Consider the following 22,852-nt stretch of genomic DNA (forward strand, 5'->3'; position numbering starts at 1 on the left):
TCGAACTGTGGAGTTTAATATGTTCAGGATAGGGAAACAACCACAAATAGAAGAAGAGATCAATATGCTTGAGGAATCTTTGGATTTTCCTAATGATGTGATTACCAACTTTGAGATTAATTTTGATTCTGAATTTCAAGAATGTATGGATATGTTGAATGATGATAGTGAAACCTTCTTTTCTAAAGTCTTAAATTTTCACACACCTTTGGAGCCTATTAAACCCTTATCCCTCTCTATCTCCATTCCCAAGCCCTCAATAATTGAACCCCCCCCCCATACTAGAATTGAAAGGGTTGCCTTCTTATTTGAATTATGCTTTCTTGGGACAAGATAATTCTCTTCCCGTCATTGTTCTCTCTAATTTAACTTCGACAAAGCCAGAAGACTTGATCTCACTATCAAATGATAATAGAGAAGCATTGGGTTGGTCTATCACTCATATCAAAGGTATAAGCTCTTCCATTGAACAACATCATATTCATCTAATGAAGGATGTTAAACCTTCTAGAGAACCTCAACGTATGATGAGAATTTTCTCTTACATGGTTAAGGTTTTTCTTGAAGTATTTAGGGATGATTTTTCCATTCATGGTTTTTCTTATTTAGAGTGTATTCCCCATCATACATTGATGTTGAAAATAAGACTAAAGCTTTGCATGATAAACACATCTTGACTGAAAGGTATACCCCTCATTTGTCTTCCTTATTTATCTTTTCATGCATGCATTGAGGACATTGCATTACTTAAGTGTGGGGGGAACAGCTTCTTTGCAGATTTTAATTTTGACTTTTGGTTAGTATACATACTATTTCAATTTTAATGATGTGTAAAATGAGAGTGATTTTGGTACCCATGGTGAACACATAAAAAACTTGTTGAGAGGAAGGTAACTTGTATGTATGTTGAGATGAGACTTTACTTAGAAAAATAAAGGTGCTTAACTTAAGGCGTTGGACCATCTATGAGTTTTGTGGGTCCTTGTTTCTTTGGCTAGGAGTTGAGATCAATTTTTGTATGGCATGACAAAAATTTCAAAAAAAAAAAGAGTAGAAAGTAAAAGTTGAATTCTTTGGAACTTGACAAGGCAATCTGACTCAGGAATCGAGGTGACTTGATCGAAACTCTTAGGAATGAGATTATTGAAAAGAACTCTCACATCACTGTCTATGTAGGCATATGCAAAGCAAAGCCACAAAGTAACTTGGATTGCTAGTGTTTGCTCCACCATGTCATTCAAGCCAACCGTAGTGGAGTAAAGTAGAGTTCACTACTCAAAAGAAAAGAGAGAGATAAATACAAGTGTCATTAATGCCTTAGTGGAAATGTTTGATAAAAAATACTTCAAAACCTAATCTTTGGTCCCCTTACTCAATAAGTGGTTTTGCTTAAAGGAGAGGTGTACTTGAAAGATATAAGGTGAATCTTTGAGTGAGGTATATGCTTAGTCTAAATAATCAATATGGGGTAATACAATTCAAGTGTGGGGGATCTTAAATCAATGGTGAGAAGAATTGTCATAGCTATTGATCCTGTATAAGTACTTACTAATTGTTAGAGTTGGAATTTGCAATGTTTTATTTTGAGCTGAAGTGGAATTTTGGATGTATATTCACTGCAAACAGCCACAAGACAAAACATTAATGTGTGAAATCTTAGGGCATAAAGCATGCATTTTATACACTTAGAGTGGAGCTACCTTGGGATTTATGTTGTTTTTGCAAATTTTAGGACTTTTCAAAATTCAAGCAAATATTTGGAGTTTTGGGTATGAAATATGCAATTTAAACGTCAAGAGGTCTGTTCAAATTCTCAAGTGTGAAAATGGGCCTGATATGGAGCATGATGGGCTAGAGATGTGATTATGGGCCAACTCCAAAATATTTTAGAGATAAAGAAGCAAATTTTGATCTACGGCTGAGATTATAAATTATCAATCAAATCTACAGAGATATTATTGAGAGAGTCCTAATGGAGAAAAGAGTCCTTGCATACCTCAATATCTTATTTCCTATTTGGAATTTGATCAAAGAAAGAAAAAGAGGAAAAAGAATTATATTCAGAGAAGGAAGAGGGAAAATCCCATTTTTGAATGTCTCTGTCCAATTTCGATCAAGCCCTTCATCAAGCGATCATCTGGTGTCTGATCGAGCTGATTTTTGGAGGAGAGCTTCACGGCTTCTTGATTCTCAAATCCAACGGTGGAATTGTGCATTTGATCTCTCTAAGCCAGCCCGAATAGTACACCAAAACCCTAATTGGATGAGTCAGATAAGAACTCTGAGTTTGATTCAAACTCTGTCAAGATTCATATCCCATGTAAACTCTATAAAAGGAGAGCATACTCCATCAAAGGAAAACGTGTTTTAGAGCTTAGGGAAACAGTCTTTCTTTTCTCTTTAGTTTATTTAGCCTTTCTCTAGTTTTCTTTGATTGCTTTTATGAGATTCTAATTTTTAGGTTGAATGTTTAGGTTTAATTTTTCTATGTAATGCAATTTCAAGTTCAAGTTTCAAGTTTGAGGATTCATTTTTCTCTAGGTCTAGCAATTGCAGATCTAAATCTAGATCTGGTCGTTAGGATTGGTTAAGATTCGAATTGTTTGTTCAATTCTTTTTTTTTATTATTATTTGAAGTTCAAAGATGCAAGTAAGTAACCTTCTTCAATAATCTCCTCTCCTCCCTCCATTCTTGCTTCTATCTATCCCTCCATATTCTTAATTTAGGATTTACTTTCAGCATTAATTTATTGTTCTCCCTTCCCCCTGGGTCCTTGATAAAAGATGCCTACAGTCATGCCTCTCTTTGGTTAAGGTTTCTATTTTTCTTTTATTGCTTTGTTATTTACTTTCTGCAATTTACTTTCAGCAGTAATTTATTGTTCTCCCTTCCCCCTAGGTCCTTGATCAAAGATGCCTATAGTCGTGCCTCTCTTTGGTTAAGGTTTTCATTTTCCTTTTATTGCTTTGTAATTTACTTTCTGCAATTTACTTTCAGCATTTATTTATTGTTATCCCTTCCCCCTGGGTCCTTGATCAGAGATGCTTATAGTCGTGCCTCTCTTTGGTTAAGGTTTCCCTTTTCATTTTATTGCTTTGATTATTTCCTTTCTGCATTTTTTTCCTGCCTTTTATTTATGCATTGGTTATATTTGTGTTATCTTTAGTTTCAATCCAATCGCATTAGATGTATGGATTAGGACCGTTTGTTAATTTAACTAAGTAATTAACAAATTTGAATCATTGCACTCTCGCATTACCATTAAGAGGTTAAATTCTAAGTGGCACATCTCCTTGAGATTGACTCGTTAGCTATACAATATCATGCGCTTGTGGTTATATTTATTCTGCAAACACTTGTTTTCTTTTCTTTTTCTTTCTTCCTTTTCTTTTCTTTTTCTTCTCTCTTTTTTCTGTTTTCTTTTCTTTCTTTTTTTTTGCCCCAAGTCAGTGGGGGAGAGAGGGGGCCGAAGGGTTAGAAAAGGGGAGGGGAAGTCGTAGGATAGGGGAGAGGTGGAGGAGGGGGAGGGTAGTATCGTAGGAGGTAGGGTAAGAGGTTTAGGGAGTCGCAGGTGCCTGGGGAGGTGCTGTCAGTGGTGCGGCAGAAAGGGGAGGGGAAAATGTAGGGTTGCACAGCGTAGGGGAAGAAGGGAAGAAGAAGAAATGGGGCTGGCAGTGAGGAAGGGGACTACTCACTAGTTTGCAGAATTTTCTTGATGAAGGCAAGATGGATCAAAGGAAGAAGAGAGAGATTTCAGAAATCTAAATAGGACCCTGCTGCACCTTTCTTGGGCTGCAATTCTTGAACAAATTTATTAATCTAAACTTAAGAAACTACAAAGAAAGAGTAGGCTTAGTTATAGCCTACTAAAAGACTCCAACCTAATTGGGTTTCTTTTATAGATTAGGATTCCCTTACAAATAATCTCAACAAAAAATTCAAGAAACCATCCTGGAAAATAACACTTAATTATCCAAAAGGAATCTTAATTTAAAATAGATTCCAATTAGGAGTCTCCAATTTGTCCAAGTATTAGCCCTAGAGGACTCCAATACAAATTCTGAGAGTAGATATGGAGTCCTAACAACTAGGTGTCAAAGTGGACTCAAGTTGCAGGATTCCAACATAACTGAGAATCGCACCTACAGCAGGGCCCTCAAGTATCTTGCAAAATACTAAACCCAAATAAGAAACTGGAGATAGACCTATGACCCTTAGAGAGGTTTCAAACCAGAACCATCTTGAGCCCCAAACGGGCTGCAAAAATTACCAAAATACTGTTGGGGCATTCAGCCAGCTTTGGATTGGGTCTTGGTTTTGGGCTCAATTATAGGGGGCTCAACCATGTTCACATCACCCAACCACATGAAAAACCATAGAGATTTGGACCACAAACCAGACCAAGGGGCTGCCAAGTTCTGTCCAGGGGTATTTTGGTCATTTTACCACCTCTTTTGGAGCCCTAAAAGGGCTGGTCGGATGCAAACTACTGCCAAGAGTCCATATTTACTTCTGTTTTTTCGCTTTGTTTTGGTCATATTATTGAAGTTCCAGTCTAGGTACTAGTCCCAATTAGAGAGGGATTCCCTTAACTAGAATCCACCCCTTTCAAGGATTCCAAATCTACTTCTATTTTATAATTTGGGATCATTCCATGATGAGTTATGATGGGGACCTTGCAGAAGTGAGAGTCAATATCTAAATAAAAGTCCCTTGTTGGAAACTTGGCATCCCATTTTCATGTAGGATTTCTTCGAGAAGTTGGTCACTCATTTTTGCAAAGCTTCTTTTGATTAGAGTCTAGCTGTTTTAAGTTATTGAGTTGTAAAGGGAATCCCAATCCAAATTGGATTCCCAAAGTTGAATTCAAGTTGGTTTTCTTTTTCAGAGTCCTAGTTTAATTATTCTTCAATGTTAGGCTATAACGAGAGCCACCCCCTCAATGTAAGAATCAGATATGAATGACTAAAAAACCAACATCGAACGAAAGCTTGGAGTTGTGGGATAGGGTCCCACGACCTGGGTTTGAGAGTTCTCTCATTTTTTGCAATTGTGTTTCTTCTTCTCCAGGTTTGCCACAGTTGTCAAGGTGACAAGGCAAGGCCTGGTGATGAAGGGCAACAAAACCAGGTCACCTTGACCCAAAAATGGGCCTAGGTGCCTAGGAGGCCATTTAGGCAATGCCTAGGCAGACACTATGACAACCATGAAATCTGCAGTAGTCATTGAAGCTTCTGAATTTCTGCAACTTGTTCAAGGAACACCCTCTACAAATAAGTACAGACATTCCCCAACCCCTACCAAATTACTCTTAGCCACCCTCTCAAGCCCTAAAACCATAACTCTAATGCTCCTATCACCCTTCTTTTATTCTCCTGGAATTTTTCTGCAATTTTCGGATATTTTCTTAGACAAAAAATCAAAGTCACATCTACAGCAATCTAGCCATTAGATATGTCCCAAACTTTAGGAACATCATTCCCCTAACTCTAGTGACCTTCCCTCCCAATTTCAGCCCAATCGGAGTAACCAAACCGTAATCTAACCCTAATCCTAATTCCAATAAACTCTCATAACTCCCAAACCCCTCAACCAAACCCTGAACTCTTTTAGGGTTACCTTCCCCTACACCTTTCAATGTAAACCCAGGTTTAGGGTTAATCTTCTAGAATGGAACCAGCACTCACTAGGGTTTCTGGAGGCTTTGGCAAAGGGTTTTAGGGGTTATAAGGCTGCTGGGATTGTGATTTCAGGTCTGAAATTTAGTAGAACTTCAACATAGATTTGGAAATTCCAGTCCTTGGGCAACTAGGGCTCAATCAGGGTTAGCGTTTTCGGAATGGGTTTCGGCTGGGGGGGGGGGGAAGGGATAGGGTTGCTGGTTTTAATATTCAAAAATTTGTCTATAGGTGTTCTTCAACCAGAACCAGACCTGATGATTAGGACTTAAGAAATTTCAGATTCTGAATTTCTGGAAATTCTGCAGATCCAAGGAAGAAGATGAATTGCAGGTTTTTGTTTAAACTTCAGAAATAAGGCTAAATTGGGGGTAATAACATTAGGACTGTTCTAGGCTTCAAGGTGACCAAAAAGGAAGGGAAATGGTTCAATTGGGGATGGGAATATGGTTTTCCTATTAGGGTTAGAACTGTAAACATGCGGAAGAAGAAGAGGATGGGAGATGGCTTCTAGGGCTTAGGGTTCGGGGTGGGGAATGGCTGCAACTTACTTAAGTGCTTTGAAATCGAATGCTTGACCGACTGTAGGCTTTGTTGATGCTGGTACACTGCTGGGTTAATGAAGAAGGCAAAGAGAATTATCAAATTATAGAAGATAAGCTTTCTACCATTTTTCCCCTTGGTCAGTTTCGACCCCCTTTGTTTGGGCCCTATTTCAGATGGGCTTGGGCCCCTTCTAGGCTTTTTTGGGGCTGCCTGGGGGCTGGATACATCACCTTTGCTACCTGCCCTCCAAACCCTAACCCTAAGTCCTAAGCCAAGTAGGAAACCTAGTTTTAAGAATAGCTTGAAGAATAGTTCCGCAAACTAAATTTGATAAAACAGAATTATTTTCCTCAAACAAGCTCATCCACAGGTCATGTATGGTCAAGTACAGCTGCTGTCCATTGAGAATTGACTAAGATCAGACCCTAAACAGTGAGATTTAACACTAATTGTACTGTTGGTTCTATTTGAGAGGATCCTGAGGACCAGCTCAGACCGTGGGCTACATCAGCTGCCCATTAAAATTCGACTGAGACCAGATCTAAAACAGCAAGGCTTAAACCCTAGTCACCATTGGTTCTCTAAAAGAGGATCCAAAAGACTAGCCCCTCACCTAGGGTTACATCAATTGGCTTCAGAGCTACCATGAATCAGCAGTAGCCAAAGCCACAGATGAAACACCTGACATTCCAGTACAATTACAAAACCTCACACTAGTGGGCCTCAGCTAGGGCACCCACGCAGAGAAGGATCAAAACTAGAAGGCCCTAATGATGAAGAATACCTTGACAACAACCCTACCTTGAATGTCATGAAAAAAATCCTTGTGACCGAAGCAGACAAAGCAGACTGGAGCAGAAGCTGCATCCTCTACACCAGGCTCAAATCAGGTGAACATAGAGCTTTATTAATTGTTGATAGTGGTAGCAAGGAACGAAGTTTCGCCGCGTTCGCTACCCGGCGAACCGGGCGAAATGGCGAAATATCGCCGAAATCGAAATGGCGAAATATCGCCGAGATTTCGGCGATATTTCGCCCCCCCATATATAAAATTTCGCCCAATTGTTTTGGTATTTTTACTCAATAATTTTGGTAAATTTGATGCCTATCCTAATCTGATGCAAATATGTGGTAAATTTGAATTATTTCCTAAAATTATTCCATTTAAATTCTCCTACCTAGCCACATTTAATATGTTACCTTCTGAGGCTGCGTACATCATTAGGACATAATTGGAATGATTATCCAATCACTTTGAAGATTCTATTACAAGATTCATTAATAATTTAAATTGTTTCCATAACTTATTTCGTGTACACACTCTTCCCTAATCACATTTGGCATATTGACTTTCTGTAATTTCCGCCCACCAGTTTCGGGGGTATTTTTGTCATTTTGAGCCCATATTTGATGCCTATCCTAATTTTATGCAAATATGTGGTAAATTTAAATTATTTCCTATAAATATTTCCATTTAAATCTCCTGCCTAGCCACATTTAACGTGTTACCTTCTAAGGCCTAAATCATTCGAACATAGTTGGAATGATTAACCAACGATTCTATTACAAAATCCCTTCATAATTTAACTTGTTTCCATAAATTATTTCATGTATATACTCTTCCCTAACCACATTTGGCATATTGACTTTTGAGGATTAGATCACTAGAATATAGTTGGTAAGATTGCTTACTAATCTTGAAGATTTTGCTATAAAATGTTTCCTATTTATAAATTATTCTATGTAGATTCTCCTCCAAATTACATTTAGCACATTAACTTTTGAGTCTTGAATCATTGGGATAAATTTGGTAAGATTGTGATAGAATCGCAAGAAAAATCGCCTAAAAAGTGCAAGAAATAACATAAAAAAATATATATATATATATATATATAAAATTCCGATATATCGCGATATATCGCCAGAAATAGCCGAGATATCGGCGATATTGTGCAAAATTCGTTTCGCACCCTGGTTTCGTTTCGCCAGGGGGCGAAACAGGCGAATTCGCCGAAATATAGTTCTATGAGTGGTAGTAGTTCTAATGTGGCGTTTGAGGGATTTGTAAAACAAAGAGGCATCCCCAACCCTATAGAAGTCTCCTTCTAAATAGATTAGAAATTACCTAGAGGTGTCTAGTATCCATCAGCTCCATTCTTAATCTGAGGAGGTCTGGTGTGATGTAGTCCCCATGAGGTTGTTCGACATTATACTAGGAAGACCATGGTTGTATGATAATGATGTTGCCATCATGGGTAGGAAATACCTGTAAGTTTTTCCATAAGGGTCAAAAGATTGTGCTCCTTCCCCCCTAAACCTAGCAGTAGAGATCACAAAAAAAGACAAGCTCTCAAGAGTAAAGACAAATCAGGGGAACTCAAGCACCAAGGAACAGCTTATAGTTCCTCTTCCTCCACCAAAGGAATCTGAAGTACCCATTCAAAAAAGCAGCGAAAGCTCCACAAGGAGGGTGAGCCCTCTCCACCAATCCACAAGCTCCTTGCACAGTTAGTGCCAAAAGAGACCAATGAGGACCACAGGGATAAAACAATGAAGGAAGACCAATGGTTGACTCAAGTCCTTGATGACAGGGTCATAACTGCTGAAGAAGGTGTAACAAAAGATTATAGGGACGAGACTGAAACAATGCCACCAACTAGTGATGTGCCTCAAAAAGTACTTTCTCTATCATAAGTTCATCATGCCTTTAACCTAGCCCCTAATCCTATTCTATCCAAAGAAGAGGTAACATATGAAACTACAACAATGGAGGCTATACAAGTAGAGGAAATTCTTGAAGAGGAAGAGTCCAAAGCAATCAAGGTTGATTTAGTGAAGGTCAGAAAGAAATTGAGAGCACTCCCCTACGAGCTATCATGCCCCACTGGTTCTTTGAAAAGAAGGCCCCCGGACTTCAAGATTTCACTCCACAGTTCCTATCTTGTCAGAACTTTGCCTAGGAATGGTACAAGTTGTTGTCCACATGTTGATTCCTCCAGAACACTCAAAATTCGAGGTCAAATTTTTTGAAGGGTAGAGCTGATATAACTAGGGAGGACCTTGCCATTTTTCTCCATGGCCCTATAGGAAGGCCGGATCTGAACAGGGGTATTTAGGTCGTTTTATCCCTCTTTTGGAGCCCCAATGGAGCTAGTTAGATGCATAATACTGTTAAGAGTCCACATCTACTTTTACTTTTGAGTTTGGTTTTGTTTTGGTCAAGTTATTGAAGATTCCGAGTCTAATTAGGAGTCCCAGTTAAAGACGGATCTCCTTAGTTGCACTCCACCTTCTACAAGGAGTCTAAATCACATTTTGTTTTGAGTTTGAGTCCTTGGTTAGCAAGTTAAGACAGAATCCTTTTCCTATTAGAAGTCCTAGTTGGATTCCAATTCTCAACTTGAATTCCTTCATAAAGTAGGAAGTTAAAGCTTGCAAGTCTCTCTAGTTAAGAGTTCTATTTAGAATTCCTCTTTTAGTTGTGTGAGTAGAGTCTTAGTGTGACAAGGAAGTTCACTTCAAATAGAATTCCCTTGTTAAGTCCAAGTAGTTTCTTATTTGTTGAGCCCTAGTTAACTTCAATGTAAAAGGCTATAGATATAGCTCTCCACCTATGTAATGAATCCACTTCAAATAGATATACCCCCTTCTCCTCCCCCAAAACGTAGAGTACTCCCAATCCTTCCCACTATCGTTTTTTTAATTTTTCGGAATCTTTCTTGAATTTTTGGACCTTTTCTAAGACCCAAAATTCAAGGTCAAATCTACGGCAATATAACTGTCACATCTGTCCCCAACTTCAGGGACCTCATCCCTAACCCTAGTGGCCTTCCCTTCCAGCTCAATCAGACCACCCAAACCCTAGTCTAAACCCTAGTTCCTTCACTACGCTAATTTCCCACATCCAAACCCCAACTCAAAACATTCAGACATCCACATCTCTTCAACCCTTCACCTGAATCCAATTCTTTTTTGGACTCCACACCCCTACTCCCTACTCTACACTTGACCTAGCCTTAATGCTAACCCTATCCCCAAAACCCTAGAAATTGCAAACCCCTAATTTTAGGAACCCCTAGAAATTGCAAACACCTAATTTTCGGAACCCTAACATTGAGGAACAATTCTGCAATTGAGAATTCTGTTAAAACAGAATTGTTTCTTCAATTTTCAGACCTAATCCTAGCTTGGCCAAACCCTAAAACCTTCCTCACTTAACCCTACACTTCCCTATTCACATCTCCAAAGTTTGGAAGTCAAATAAGCTCAACCGCAGGTCATACTTGGTCAAGTACTGCTGCTGTCCACATCAGAAACTTAAGTACAGAATTTTTGAACCCTAATTCAGCCAAGAACCCTTAGCCGCACGGTATATTGGAGTGTACTCATTTGCTGCCCATTAAAATTCGACTGAGATCAGACCTAAAACAGCAAGGTAGAAACCCAAGTCACTGCTGATTCTCTAAAAGAGGATCCCAAAGACCAGCCCCTGACTTGGGGTTACATCACTGGTCCTCCACCCCAATATTAATTCAACAATAACCAAAACTTCTCAATAAGGAACAACACAAACTAATGTAAGTTAATTTGTCTGTTCTTTCTGAAAGATGACATGCACAAATCCTATAATGAAAAAAGCAGCAATACATTAGTGAAGTACGTGTTGCGTAAAAGCCAACATTATTAAGTCTTTAACTGCAGATATCAAAGCACAAGCAACAGAATTCAAAGCAACGAAGTGACAGGTTTTCAGTACAGGGATAATGGTCTCTTCTCCTCAAATTTTGAATGTCCCAAAATAAGTAATTTAGACCAAGTTAAAGAATACTTACTTTATCTCAGTGTTACAGGTAGGTTTGTCTGCTTCTTGCACAGACAATCTCTTTCTCTTTACCATAAAATGGTAAACCATATCATGCCAACCACATGAACGCAAACTTGAAGTAGTGTCCTTAGTAAGCCTGAGATAACCAGTAAAACATTCAAAAGATATCAAACTTGGAGAGGACAATAATATATTTAACGGCAGAACTTTGACCTATATAATAAACAAAGGAGAAAAGAAAAAGAAAAAAAAAAAGAGAGAGAGAGAAGATAACTGGTATAAAACCAGAAGGAAAACCAAAAGCCATCTTCTGTGAATACAGCTTCAAATCTCAAGCAACAAAAAGTGATATTCGACACTGGACAGATACAAGACCGCAAGTGCATTGTCAGTCAAACATTAACTGACAGGCCAAGATTTGATTGGCCACAGCCAAATCCTTAACAGTAATTGTACAATCCTAGTACACTTGTAGTTCAGTTATTTATGATATGAAGGAAGAGCAACAGCTTATCACCTGCTTCAGAAGTGAGAAGTAAGATAATCTGAGAATCTAGTCAGGAACCCTATTACTAGAGTCATCTTACGAGCAGAAAAACCTTGTTGATGCTTGATATAGTACTTGAAGCATGGTCCACTAGCCCATAACAAGTATACAATCTATTAGGTTAAATAAAAGTCACCAGACCTTACCCTATAAGTGAAGAGTCTTCTCATACAATCAACTGACACAGGACCAAATTAGTTATAACAGAAAATCAAAGTATATATTATAGTGTGCCTGCTAAATGCCTTTACAACTTCAGCACTAAGACAAAAGAAAACTCACTTTCAACCATGCAAATCAGGGATGTTATATGTTAGCCCAAAAATAAGGGGGGAGAAGAAAAAGGACTAACAATTCTTTGAGTTTCTCCAACTTTGCCTGAGAAGAAGCATCTCGTGCAAGCAAATTGCAGGTATCCTCAGTCACTTTTCTCCTGAAGCCTGAGAGCCGAGGGAGGAAATGGTTCTTGCCATTGCAAGCTGCACGATCCAAATGAGGAACAACTCCCAATGTTCCTAAGTTCCCTGTGTCATTATTCTTGCATACAGCCATTTTCACTGAACCACCATTACCATGAATTTCACCATTTTGATGAGGTAAACATAAAACATCTTTCCCTTCACTATCAGGACGTCCGTTCTCATCAGTGTCATACCTGTCAATAGTTGATGGTACCTCATTCTCACTTGAAACCACAACTAAAGATTCTTTTGTTTCCAAATGCTTTTCTACAGGTCCACCATTTGCATCAACTCTTTTCATATCAGGATTTCTGAAGGTACCAAACTTAATCTGTGGGCCTGAAGGCACTTTATCAATCTTAGAGGTTGAGATATTGGCATCCGGGGAATTTGTGGTTTTGGGTTTTGGGGGCAGTGTCTTCACATCCTTTGGGCTTCCAGTTGTACCATTGCTGTTGCATCCAAGAGATTTCATTCCATTGATAACAAAAGCAGATTTGGTTGCCTTGGGTCTTTGGTTAGTACGTGAGAAGAAAAGAATATAAACTTTCTCTGACAAAACCTCCTGCAGAGTTGATAGTGAAACACGAGCATCATTGCAGCAATACCACCTGCCAATTGCATCCTACACACAAGAAGTTACATTTCAAAGGATGACAATGAAGTGGCTACCTTTAGCAGTCAAATTGAGAAGTTAAGTAAACCTAACAGAAAAGGGGTAAAACTAACTGAAGGAGCAATGCAAAAACCTTTATGTACGCATAGTAGTGACCAGACTCCGGTGAGTAGCCTGAATGCACAATGGTTCCAAAAAGGTTGTACTCTGGACAAGGATCCTGCGTTGCAAAAACAATCAGCATGAGTGACACAAGTCATACATGTCAGAAGCAAATGAAAGAAAGACGTAAATCAGAATAGCTTCTCAAATAAAGCAGCAACAGTTATTGGCAAAGCCTGTCTCAGCTTAATCCAGGAAGCATGTGATGTAGAACCTGGGCTGAATCCAACCAGTTTCCATCAGGACAGCTCCGCAAGTCAAATCAGCCCAACTGGTCTTCTATAAGGACCAAAAAGAGGCCAAAACACTGTTCAGTAACATGAACAGTGTCAGCTTCTTCTTTTTTTGGCCTTGAAGGAATATTATTTAAAGATTTTGTGGAGCCCAATAATAAGTCATATGAAGATCTTTAATGAGAATTGAAGACTGAAGACTTGTTAGATTATATTTGTTTCCTAAGTTCTAGTTTCAATTTCTTAGATACTAAATTTATTTATTTTAGTAAGTATATGTTTTCGTTATTGCTGAGAATATTAGTTAGCTCAGCAAAATCTAGTGGTTTCTATATTCTACATAACTTGGAGAGCAAGTATTAGCAAATATGTAAAGGCTATTCTCAGGCGACAGATTTATGAAATTGATTAATGAAATTTTGCTTTGTGTTATTTTCTTGCCTCTTCCTTAAGTGATAAGGGAGAGGACCTTTCTGGTGAGATACGTAGGGTTGAAGAACCTAGTTGAGACTTGAAAGAGCTGAAACACCTTATCCCTTTTTTTGTTCTTCTCTTATTCAAGCATGTTTTGAAGTTGCTGCTGTATTGGATTAAGCTGTCCTTCATTCAAATCCCATGGTTGTCAAGGCAACTAGGCAATAAAGTGATGCCTAGGCAGCAATATGGCTACCAAAGTGATTGGGGAAATTTTTTTCAAAATAAGTACATTTAAATTGATAAGTTTTTGTCATAAGCTAAAGAAACATTTAAGAATCATAAATATGAAAGATCATCCAAAAAAACACACAAACATAAATTCATCTCATCAAGCATCATAACATGACTATGAATCAAAATTTGATATGTCCATTTTAACCACTTTTTTGACCGAACATAATAAATTAATAGATCACATTTTCCGATTTCCAAATTGCTGAAGTATACACAAGTTTTGGGCTGTGTTTTTGTTCATGTGAACAGTAACATGAACAGTACTATGCCAGTGATGCTACTCTACTTTCTATTTCTAATGTAAGAATATTGCTACACAAGTTTTGGGAGTTTCTAAAAAGCATAGTTTCTTTTCTATTAGTTACTAATTTCGGAACTTCCCTTTTCAGTACTTTCTATTTTGAACAGATTTTAGGAGTTAGAAGACTAGAAAATTTTGTCCATAAGTTGTACTCTTCATTTCCTTTTTTAGAGGGCAAGAAGGCTTGCTTTTCAAGTTGTAATCTAGACTATTGATATTTATAAATAAGAGGCTACGTATCTAAGGGTGCTAAGCTAGAATCCTAAGCTTATGTGATTCCTATCAATTCTTCTTCTTTCTTCTTCTCTTCTCTTCTTCTTTTTTTCTTCTTCTCAATCCTTCTTGTTATTGCACTCTCCATTTAATGATTATATATAACTATTAAATTCATATATGGCTTTGTAGAATAAAATTTGATGCTTAAAAAATAATTCAAAAAAAACACAAAAAACAAAAAACAATTTATGTACAAAATGTCAAAAAATTGACCGCTTTAATGCCTAGACTGCCATATGGCACACAAGGCGACAAAGTGGTAGCACATATGTTATGAAGCAGCCAATGCACATTAAAAAAAGCAGATGCAAATAAAGCGGATGCAAATAATTTATCCATTATAAGTGCAAATAGATATGGGCTTAAAGTTGATCTTTGATGTAACCCAACTGTAACTGGGAATTCATTATTTTGTCCCTCCACTACTTTTACACTTGTCACTGAACCATCATACATATTCTTAACTATGTCCACATATTTACTTGTGACCCATCTTTTCCCTAGTACTTACCAAATTAACACTTTAGGAACTTTATAATAACCTTTTTCTAGATCAATAAATCCCATATGAAGGTCTTTCTTACACTCTCTATACCTTTCCATAATTCTCCTAATTAGGTAAATAGCATTTGTTGTAGATCTTCCTGTCTATAAACCTAAATTGGTTCTCCGCAATTGAGGTTAGGTGTCTCAAACGGGCTTCAACTACTCTTTCCCATAATTTTATAGTATGACTCATCAATTTAATGCCTCTATAGTTGTTACAGCTTTAAATATCTCCTTTGTTTTTGTAAATTGGAACTAGGACACTTCTCCATTCATCTTGCATTTTCCCTATGTTCATAATCTTATTCAATAACTTAGTTAACCAAGGTAGCCCGTGGGTTCCTAAGCTCTTCTATATTTCTATTAGGATTTCATCAAGGCCTTGTGTCTTGCCTAATTTCATCCTCCTTAGTACTTCTTTTGCTTCGAACATCAAAATTTTCCATACATATGTTCGGAAATTGCTGCCTTGGTGGATGTTATAATCCTCCGACTCATAAATACTTGCAGTGTACTCGCTTATTAGACTAAAGAAATAGATTTCCCATCTCTTATTAATGTCCTCATCACAAACTAGTTACCATCTCCTGGTCCAAATCTCTACTCTTTCTATATATCTTATTTTAGCTATCTTATAAATAAAATTTTCCCCTTCTTTAGTGCCCAACTTATTATGTAACTTTTCATACTTCTTCTCTCTAGCTTTTCCGCAATTTTCTTAGCTTCATTTCTAGCCAAGCTATACCTTTGAAGATCCGCAACATCTTTAGTCATTTTCTAAGTCATAAAACTAGCTTTCTTATTCCTAATAGCCATAGTTGTCAAGGGGTCGCCTAGGCGACGCTTTGGCGTCCTGGTAGTAATAAAGAGGGTGAGTCGAGGAGCGCCTCAGGGGAAACACATAAGGCGGTTGCCTCGGTATCTGAGGCAACTCCGTAGCGTCCAAGGCGACGCATTGGACGCATTACACCACTAAGCGATCGCCTTTGTGGTTTTTAAAAAATCACCATTTTTTTATTCCAAATCAAAGGCCAAAATTGAATTAGAAACTAGATTCCAATTGGGAATCATCGAATGGCTAAATGGTTACATAAATGGTACTTGAGAAACATGGGAAGATTTGTAACATTAATTCAACAAAAAAAAATATTTAAAAAGAAAAGAAAAAGGAAAATCGAGACAAAATCCCTAATCTCTCATTCTCTCTCGAGTCTTCTTCCTCTCTGCTACTCCTCTCCCTGACCATCGACGACGCCACTAGTGACACCGGCAACGAAATCCCTAATATGGTTCTGGCTCTTGAGTCTTCTTCCTCTCTGCTACTCCTTTTCCTCTACTACTCCTCTCCCTCTGCTACTCTAGTTTCAGACCATCGACGACACCACCAGTGACACCAGCAACAATCAGAGACATCATGGCGACAGCCAGCGACGCCGGCAACAGCCCAAAACATCACCAGCGACACCACTGTACTCTCTTTTTCAGTTTGGAAGGTCCAAAATTGATCGACTTCTGCAGTTTTGCTACTACTCTCTTACTTCTGCCTTCTGCTTCTTCTTCTTTATCTTTTTTTCCCTCATAGACTCATACGAAAGCCACCGTAGTTGCAACGGCTTCGGTCACCATCTCAGGCGACGGTATGTCGCAGGAATTTATTTTTTTTTCTGCGTTGTAACAATGTTATAAGTTGCTTTTTTTTTCTTTTTTTCTTTTTTCTTTTTTTTTTTTTTTTTTTTTTTTCTGGTTTCGTTTGCATTCTTGAGATATACTGCTTGGTGTATGCACTGTGTACATGAGATTCCTTTGAACTGCAATTCTTTTGATATTATCTGCTTTTATTTATTTATCCCTTGCATTTGATTTATGTGCTTGCACTTCTATGATCTATCGATGCTTTCATTAGGAATCCTTTTTGTTTTGGCAATATCTAGTCTGAAATTGCAATTTTAGAACTTTCAAAGTTGCCTTAATATGGCTTAGATGGCAATAAAAGAGATGACTTGTTGGGAATACGACTAATTTGCTTTTGGAATAATAATTTAAGCAGCCTTATGTATCTTTTCATGTGAATTACTGTATTTGTACACCACAAAACATGTATGGATGCTTGTCTTATTCACACTGGGTGTGATTTATCATGAGACTAGGGTTTTAGTTAAACTTGAGAGGTTTTTGATTATTTTTGCCTCTTCCTTATCTATAAGTTAACTAAATGGCTAATATTAGTTTTTTTTTTTTATTATATATAAGATAGGTTTATAATGAATTAGTGTATGAGATGTACAATAAAAAGTAAAATTTCACTTAAAACGCCTCGACCGCCTCAAAGCACCTCGAAGGGCGCCTCGTCGACTCATCGACTCAACTAGCTAAAACCGCCTCGCATCGCCTCGTCTCCGTGACAACTATGCTAATAGCAGTTTGAACCTCAGTATCCCACCACCAGGTCTCTCTATAAGAATGGAGCTTTTCTATTTATTCAACTGTGACATTTTTAGCCACCTTTTTATACATGTAGCCATCTCATTCTACGTTGCATTAGTGTCACCCTCAAAATCTCACTCTCCTTGTTTGACTATTTCCTTAGTGAAGGATTTCAAGTACTCTCCTTTAAAGTTCCACCATCTTATCCTAGGATAGTTAACCTTGCACCTTTTATGAGTTTGTGAGGTTAGGCACATATCCAGACCACAAGTCTATGTTGTGCAGCTAAGCATTTCCCTGGTATCACCTTGCAACCATTGCCTAACAATCTATCAATCCTTATAGTTAGGAAGAAATATATTTGGCTTCTATGATGTCTACTTTTGAAGGTAATTAAATGTTCATCTCTCTTTTTTAAGTATTTACACTAGATAGATCAAAAGCAACAGTAAAATCTAAAATTGAGATCACTTCCTCATTCCTCTTTCCAAAACCATAACCTCCATGCACACTCTCATAGCCTCTCTGATCTTTTCCAATATGTCCATTTAGATCACCCCCATGATAATCTTTCTCCTTGACGAATTCCTTACATTAATCCATCCATATTTTTCCAAAATTCTAACTTCAGACTTTCATCCAATCCTACTTGAGGTGCATATGCACAAATTGTATTTACAATCCCTTTCTCCATTGCAAGCTTGATAGCAATAACCCTATCACCTAATAGTTTAACATCCACCACACCATTCTTAAAATCTTTATCCACTATTATGCCTACTCAATTTTTATTAGTTTTATCATACCAAAGTTTGAAGTCATCCAACTCTTTAACTTTTTTTACCCTTCCATCTAGTCTTTTGAATGCAAGTTATATTAATCCTTTTTTTTCTTATACCATCTATCAATTATAAGCTTTTACCTGTTAAAGATCCTATGTTCCAAGATGCCCATCTAATCCTACGTGTCTAGATTAGCTTCTTTACCCGCACTCGTCCACAACGTTGAAACCCTTGCCTATTTATCACCGCATCCGAGCGCCGATACAACACTTCACTTACAGGAGATGCCCTAACTAACCCTTGCCCACTTATCACTACACCCGGGCCATAGTGTAGTGCATCGCTTCTTTTGTCAGGGGGCACCCGAGCATAGTGTTTATCGTATAAGGTTAAATCCATGAAAAGGGTCTGGCTAGATTTTTCCAATTACCCAAGCTTGGGACTAGCAACAAACACTAGCGGTGTTGTAACCTAAACCCCTTTACGAGCCCAATTTGAGCTGATACTGTTTAAAGTCATACTAATTGGTTTTCTGAGTCCTGTCCAAGTTCAAATTTTGGAATTTTTTTTTATTTCGACTCAGTGTTTTGGTGCGTTTTGTGTTATTATGTGTTGTTTTTTGTGTTTAGCCTAATTTGAAGCCAATAAACACAATGAAAATATTAATCTTGCATAAAACCTAACTTAAAGTGGTGTTTGTACTGGCACATGCCCAACTGTATGCCAGCAAAACTCAAAGTTTAGAACATGCATTTTCACAAATGTAAATATGGATACTATACAAGACAACACTAAGATTTTCATTAAAACGTAACAACAAATACAACAAGCAGAGCTCAATATACAAGTATGTGTCGGACTTGATCCATCCCTTAGGTTATAGAGTACTCCCACAAGCAAACCATGACATAGTACAGATAAAGTTATCCATATAGTTTGTCACTGCCTTTATATAGGTAGCACCATAAAAATTAAGTAGACATCCTACCTTAGGGAATGTGTTATATGGTCATGGACTTTAACCCAGTCGCAAAACTTGCATAACTAGCCATATTGGTCCTAATGGATATCCAAAGATGGAGTTCATAAATGATGCACCTAATCCATTTCCATACCCATATGCAAACATGTTACTGGAATCAGCAGACGAACCATATGCTTCCAATTCCATATCCATAGCAGTAAGCCCCGTATGGTACAACCCCTTAGAATTTTCAAAGCTCCACAAAAAATTTTCAGATTTTAGCTAAATTTCCAAAGTTTCAGCAAGATTTTGCCAAGATATTGTGTTTTTTTTTTTTTCATTTCGCAGGCCATCTTGTTTCAGTACTTCCCAAGATGGCGAAACTTCACCAAAATTTCACATTGTGGTCCCAACTGAGGCTACATCAGCTTGCGCCCCTTTTAGTTCTATTAATGCAATTGAGGTTATATCAAGAGTATCTGAGTAATTAAAGGAGTCATTTATGTATAGGTTTTCAAAGAGGTTCCTCCAGTATTTTGAATTATTTATACCAATTATTAGCTAATAAGGGAAAGGTGGTAAAGACAAATCAAGCAGTTTCTTGTGCTCCTATGTAATATCCTTATTCCTCTAAAGCAGGTTCTTATTCCATGGAATACTCATATACTGCTCAATTCAGTGATGCCACTAAAAGCCAAAAAGCTACTTTCTAAAACACTTCTACATTATGAAGCAGAATGTCCATGATACAGAGAACTCCTTTTCTTATCAATAGCTTCTCATTCTTTTACCATCCAAAACTAAAATGGATTTTGTTAGGACCTTGGGAAAATGCCATGTGGAGGAAAGAGAATGGGATTGTCACTACCAACTGCTGGTTGGGGGATTATATAAGGGGGAAAATATGTGAGAAGAGATATTGGTCATTCTATGTGAAGTATGGGAAGCCTTTGGCTGAGGGCAGCATTGTGTATGCTGTATGAGGTGACTTGCACTGTTAGGACCCCAGGAGAATGCCATGTGGAGGAGAGAGAATTGGATTTCACTACCAACTGATGGTTGCGGGATTACATAAGGGGGAAAATATGTGAGAAGAGGTATCGATTATTCTAAGTGAAGTTTGGGCAGCCTTTGGCTGGGGTAGCATTGTATGCTGTAGGGGGTGACTGGCACCATCAAAACCAGTGTTATCATTATCTGTGTTTGTTCTTTGTTATTTCAAATCTTGTTAATTTCTGTATTCGAGATGCAGGTTCCTAACAGATTTCAAACAGAGGCAGAAAATAAAATGGCAGAGAAGTAGGCAGATGCTCAAAAGCAGGCTTCAGAGCTCAAATAAAGAGTATAATACTCACCAGTTTTGGAATAATTCTTCATACTTGAATTTCTGATACCACAAGTGCCATTATCATTTTGGCTAAATACACCTAGATCTGGATAATTAAACTATTATGTGACCACAACATAAAAATTCCACAGTAATTGAAAAAGAACCAAATCTATCCAGTTCCATGGATCTGATACACTGTAATTCGAAGGGTACTCAAGCATCATTTTTTGTTGGCTTCATTGTTCCTCCTACAGGGGACGTTGAAGGTTAACTAAGTTACTTAGGCCAACCTTTCCTCTTCAGGTTCAAATACTCATTCCATTCCCCGCTATTGAAAAATAATGAGACAAAAACATATATTATAAGATAAAGTTGAGCTACCCACACAACTGCAAGAGTACTAAAAATTCTTCTTTTGTGTTAAAACTATTTTAAGTTTAAGTTATTGAAACCTAAGATAAAAATGCATCAAAGCCACTCCGTGCCATAGAAATTTCCAATCACAAAATCAACACATGAGAAATACACTATAATGATGAATCCAAAATAACTAACAAATGAATTAGAAAACCCACTGTCTAATTAATAATACCTGACTTTCTTCCCGCATGTAGCTTGATAGCATCAAAATTTCTTCAAAGGAAATGGAACGATCAATCTTTCCTAAACCCTCAAATCTCTGAACAATCAAAATACACAATGTCAATCAACACCAACAACAAGAGCAGCAGGGCATAACCAGTGGGAATAATAATAACAGGGAAAAGTGCCAACACCTTGAGTTGGATCACAAGGACATTAGGAGCTTTGAGAATAGACATCTGCTTCCTGGCTGTCACCAACTTTTTGCACCTATCAGTACATGAGTTGTCATGAACTTGAGATGAGATTTAACAAGCAAGTCAAATAACAAATTACATAGAAACCTACATTACTTACTTATCACATTTATATTTATTGCTACCATCCAAGACTTCTGGCTGGAAGAACCGTTGCATAGCATCCTTGAGTGAATTACTTTGAAACAGATCCAGACTGATATCCATGATCTCATCGGTCTTATTAGACTCCGCACCACATGAAAGACACTTTACCTGACTCTGCAAAGCACCACCAAAGATCTCCTTGACAATGGTGTCACCACCATAGCCGATGCCACCACCATTAGTGGTACCGTTGTAAGAGCCGTTATCCCTTCGACATCGTTGCTGTTGAAGCTTCTTAAGACGAAGGCAGGTGTTGTGGCAAGCATCAATGACATAGCGAAGGAACTCATGCGCGTCCTCTTGTCTACCCAACCGGAAGTGCTCGGCAAAAATGGTGAGACAACTCTGAATCTGTTTAGGAGCATCAAGCGACCCATCAATGCTTAGTGACCTTACTATCCTCTTCTCTAATATACAAAAGGGACAAACTCGCTTCTGGTCTACCTCCAAGTTCGAATCACCTGTAGATTCATTAATACCCAAATCAATTCGACTGTAAAACAGAGAAAAAAACAAGAAACGAAGGGAAAGAGATGTACACAGAGAGGAGTGTTGATTCTTGAGACAGAAATTGGCGAGGGGAGGGGTGTAGGTCAAGCACTGAAGGACGCTATTGAGGTAGCAAGTATTCCCGAGATTCTTTAACCCTAGTGGAAGACTGTTCTTTCGCCTGTGATGGGGATTTGATTGCCAAGTCATTTGCAAGGCCATTAACGAGCTGCTTCTGATGCAACATCGCAGACTCTCCACCACCACCAGAGCAACGATCGCATAATTTATCGTTCCTTCATTTCAAGTCTTCCGCAAATCTCTTCTCCTTGTTTCATCTACCTCTCGAAGATTCGAATTGTTCACAGTTGAACGAGAACGAGAGAGTTGGCGGTAAGAATTTGGGATTAAAAACCCCAAAAACCCAGGTGGCGAATCAAATGTCACCTTGTTCTGTACTTCGGTGTTGATTCGTCGTCCAAAGACCCCGGGGTGAGGAGGAATCGGGGATTTACAGAGACAGAGACTCGTCCAGCAGTTTCCGAAACTCAGGTGGGGGGAATTGGGGGCCCAGCCAATCCCTTGAGTTGTCGTTAAATTATTTATTCATTTTCATCAACTCAGTCGTCATTGTCACTGACTCAATGATGAGGTCAATGATGGTGTCGGCCCCGCAGCCCAAATTGATTAGATTTTTTAACGAAAAAAGAAAAATTGGTTAGATTTGGCTCATCCTCAACCACTTGCTCCGGCTCAAATGACTAAGATGTCAATTTACAATCCCCAACTGTTAAAATTGGAACAGATCGAATCGACCTATTATAGCCTAAATAAGTCTGAATTGAACCTTAATCTTGTGTTTGGACTGACCTATTTTGACTAGTTTGGGCCAACCCATGTGCGGCCCGCTAGCCCAAACCGATGGGCCCAAAATCTAACTAGTATGTTAAATTTATTATAAATTAACTAATTAA

General features: G+C 38.1%; 1 protein-coding gene across 2 annotated transcripts in view; it reads right to left on the reverse strand.

The window, feature by feature from the left end:
- The window catches only part of LOC149005301 (ubiquitin carboxyl-terminal hydrolase 25-like), a 47,340-nt gene extending 24,901 nt beyond the window's left edge, over positions 1–22,439 (reverse strand). For both annotated transcript variants that reach the window (XR_016175513.1, XM_089168006.1), the window contains exons 1-7: positions 21,929–22,439; positions 21,343–21,850; positions 21,180–21,255; positions 20,996–21,082; positions 12,808–12,894; positions 11,950–12,683; positions 11,058–11,186 (exon numbers count right to left, since the gene is read on the reverse strand). Coding sequence is in view for 1 of the 2 variants with exons in the window: in XM_089168006.1 (XP_089024132.1) it covers positions 11,058–11,186; positions 11,950–12,683; positions 12,808–12,894; positions 20,996–21,082; positions 21,180–21,255; positions 21,343–21,850; positions 21,929–22,100 (1,793 nt within the window). In the remaining variant the exon portion in view is untranslated. The remainder of the gene's footprint in view (positions 1–11,057; positions 11,187–11,949; positions 12,684–12,807; positions 12,895–20,995; positions 21,083–21,179; positions 21,256–21,342; positions 21,851–21,928) is intronic.
- Between the last annotated feature and the right edge of the window lie 413 nt (positions 22,440–22,852).

The sequence above is a fragment of the Hakea prostrata genome, chromosome 9 (genome assembly GCF_041222555.1).
Source record: "Hakea prostrata isolate BN-2017 chromosome 9, UWA_Hpros_2, whole genome shotgun sequence".
Classification (NCBI taxonomy): Eukaryota; Viridiplantae; Streptophyta; class Magnoliopsida; order Proteales; family Proteaceae; genus Hakea; species Hakea prostrata.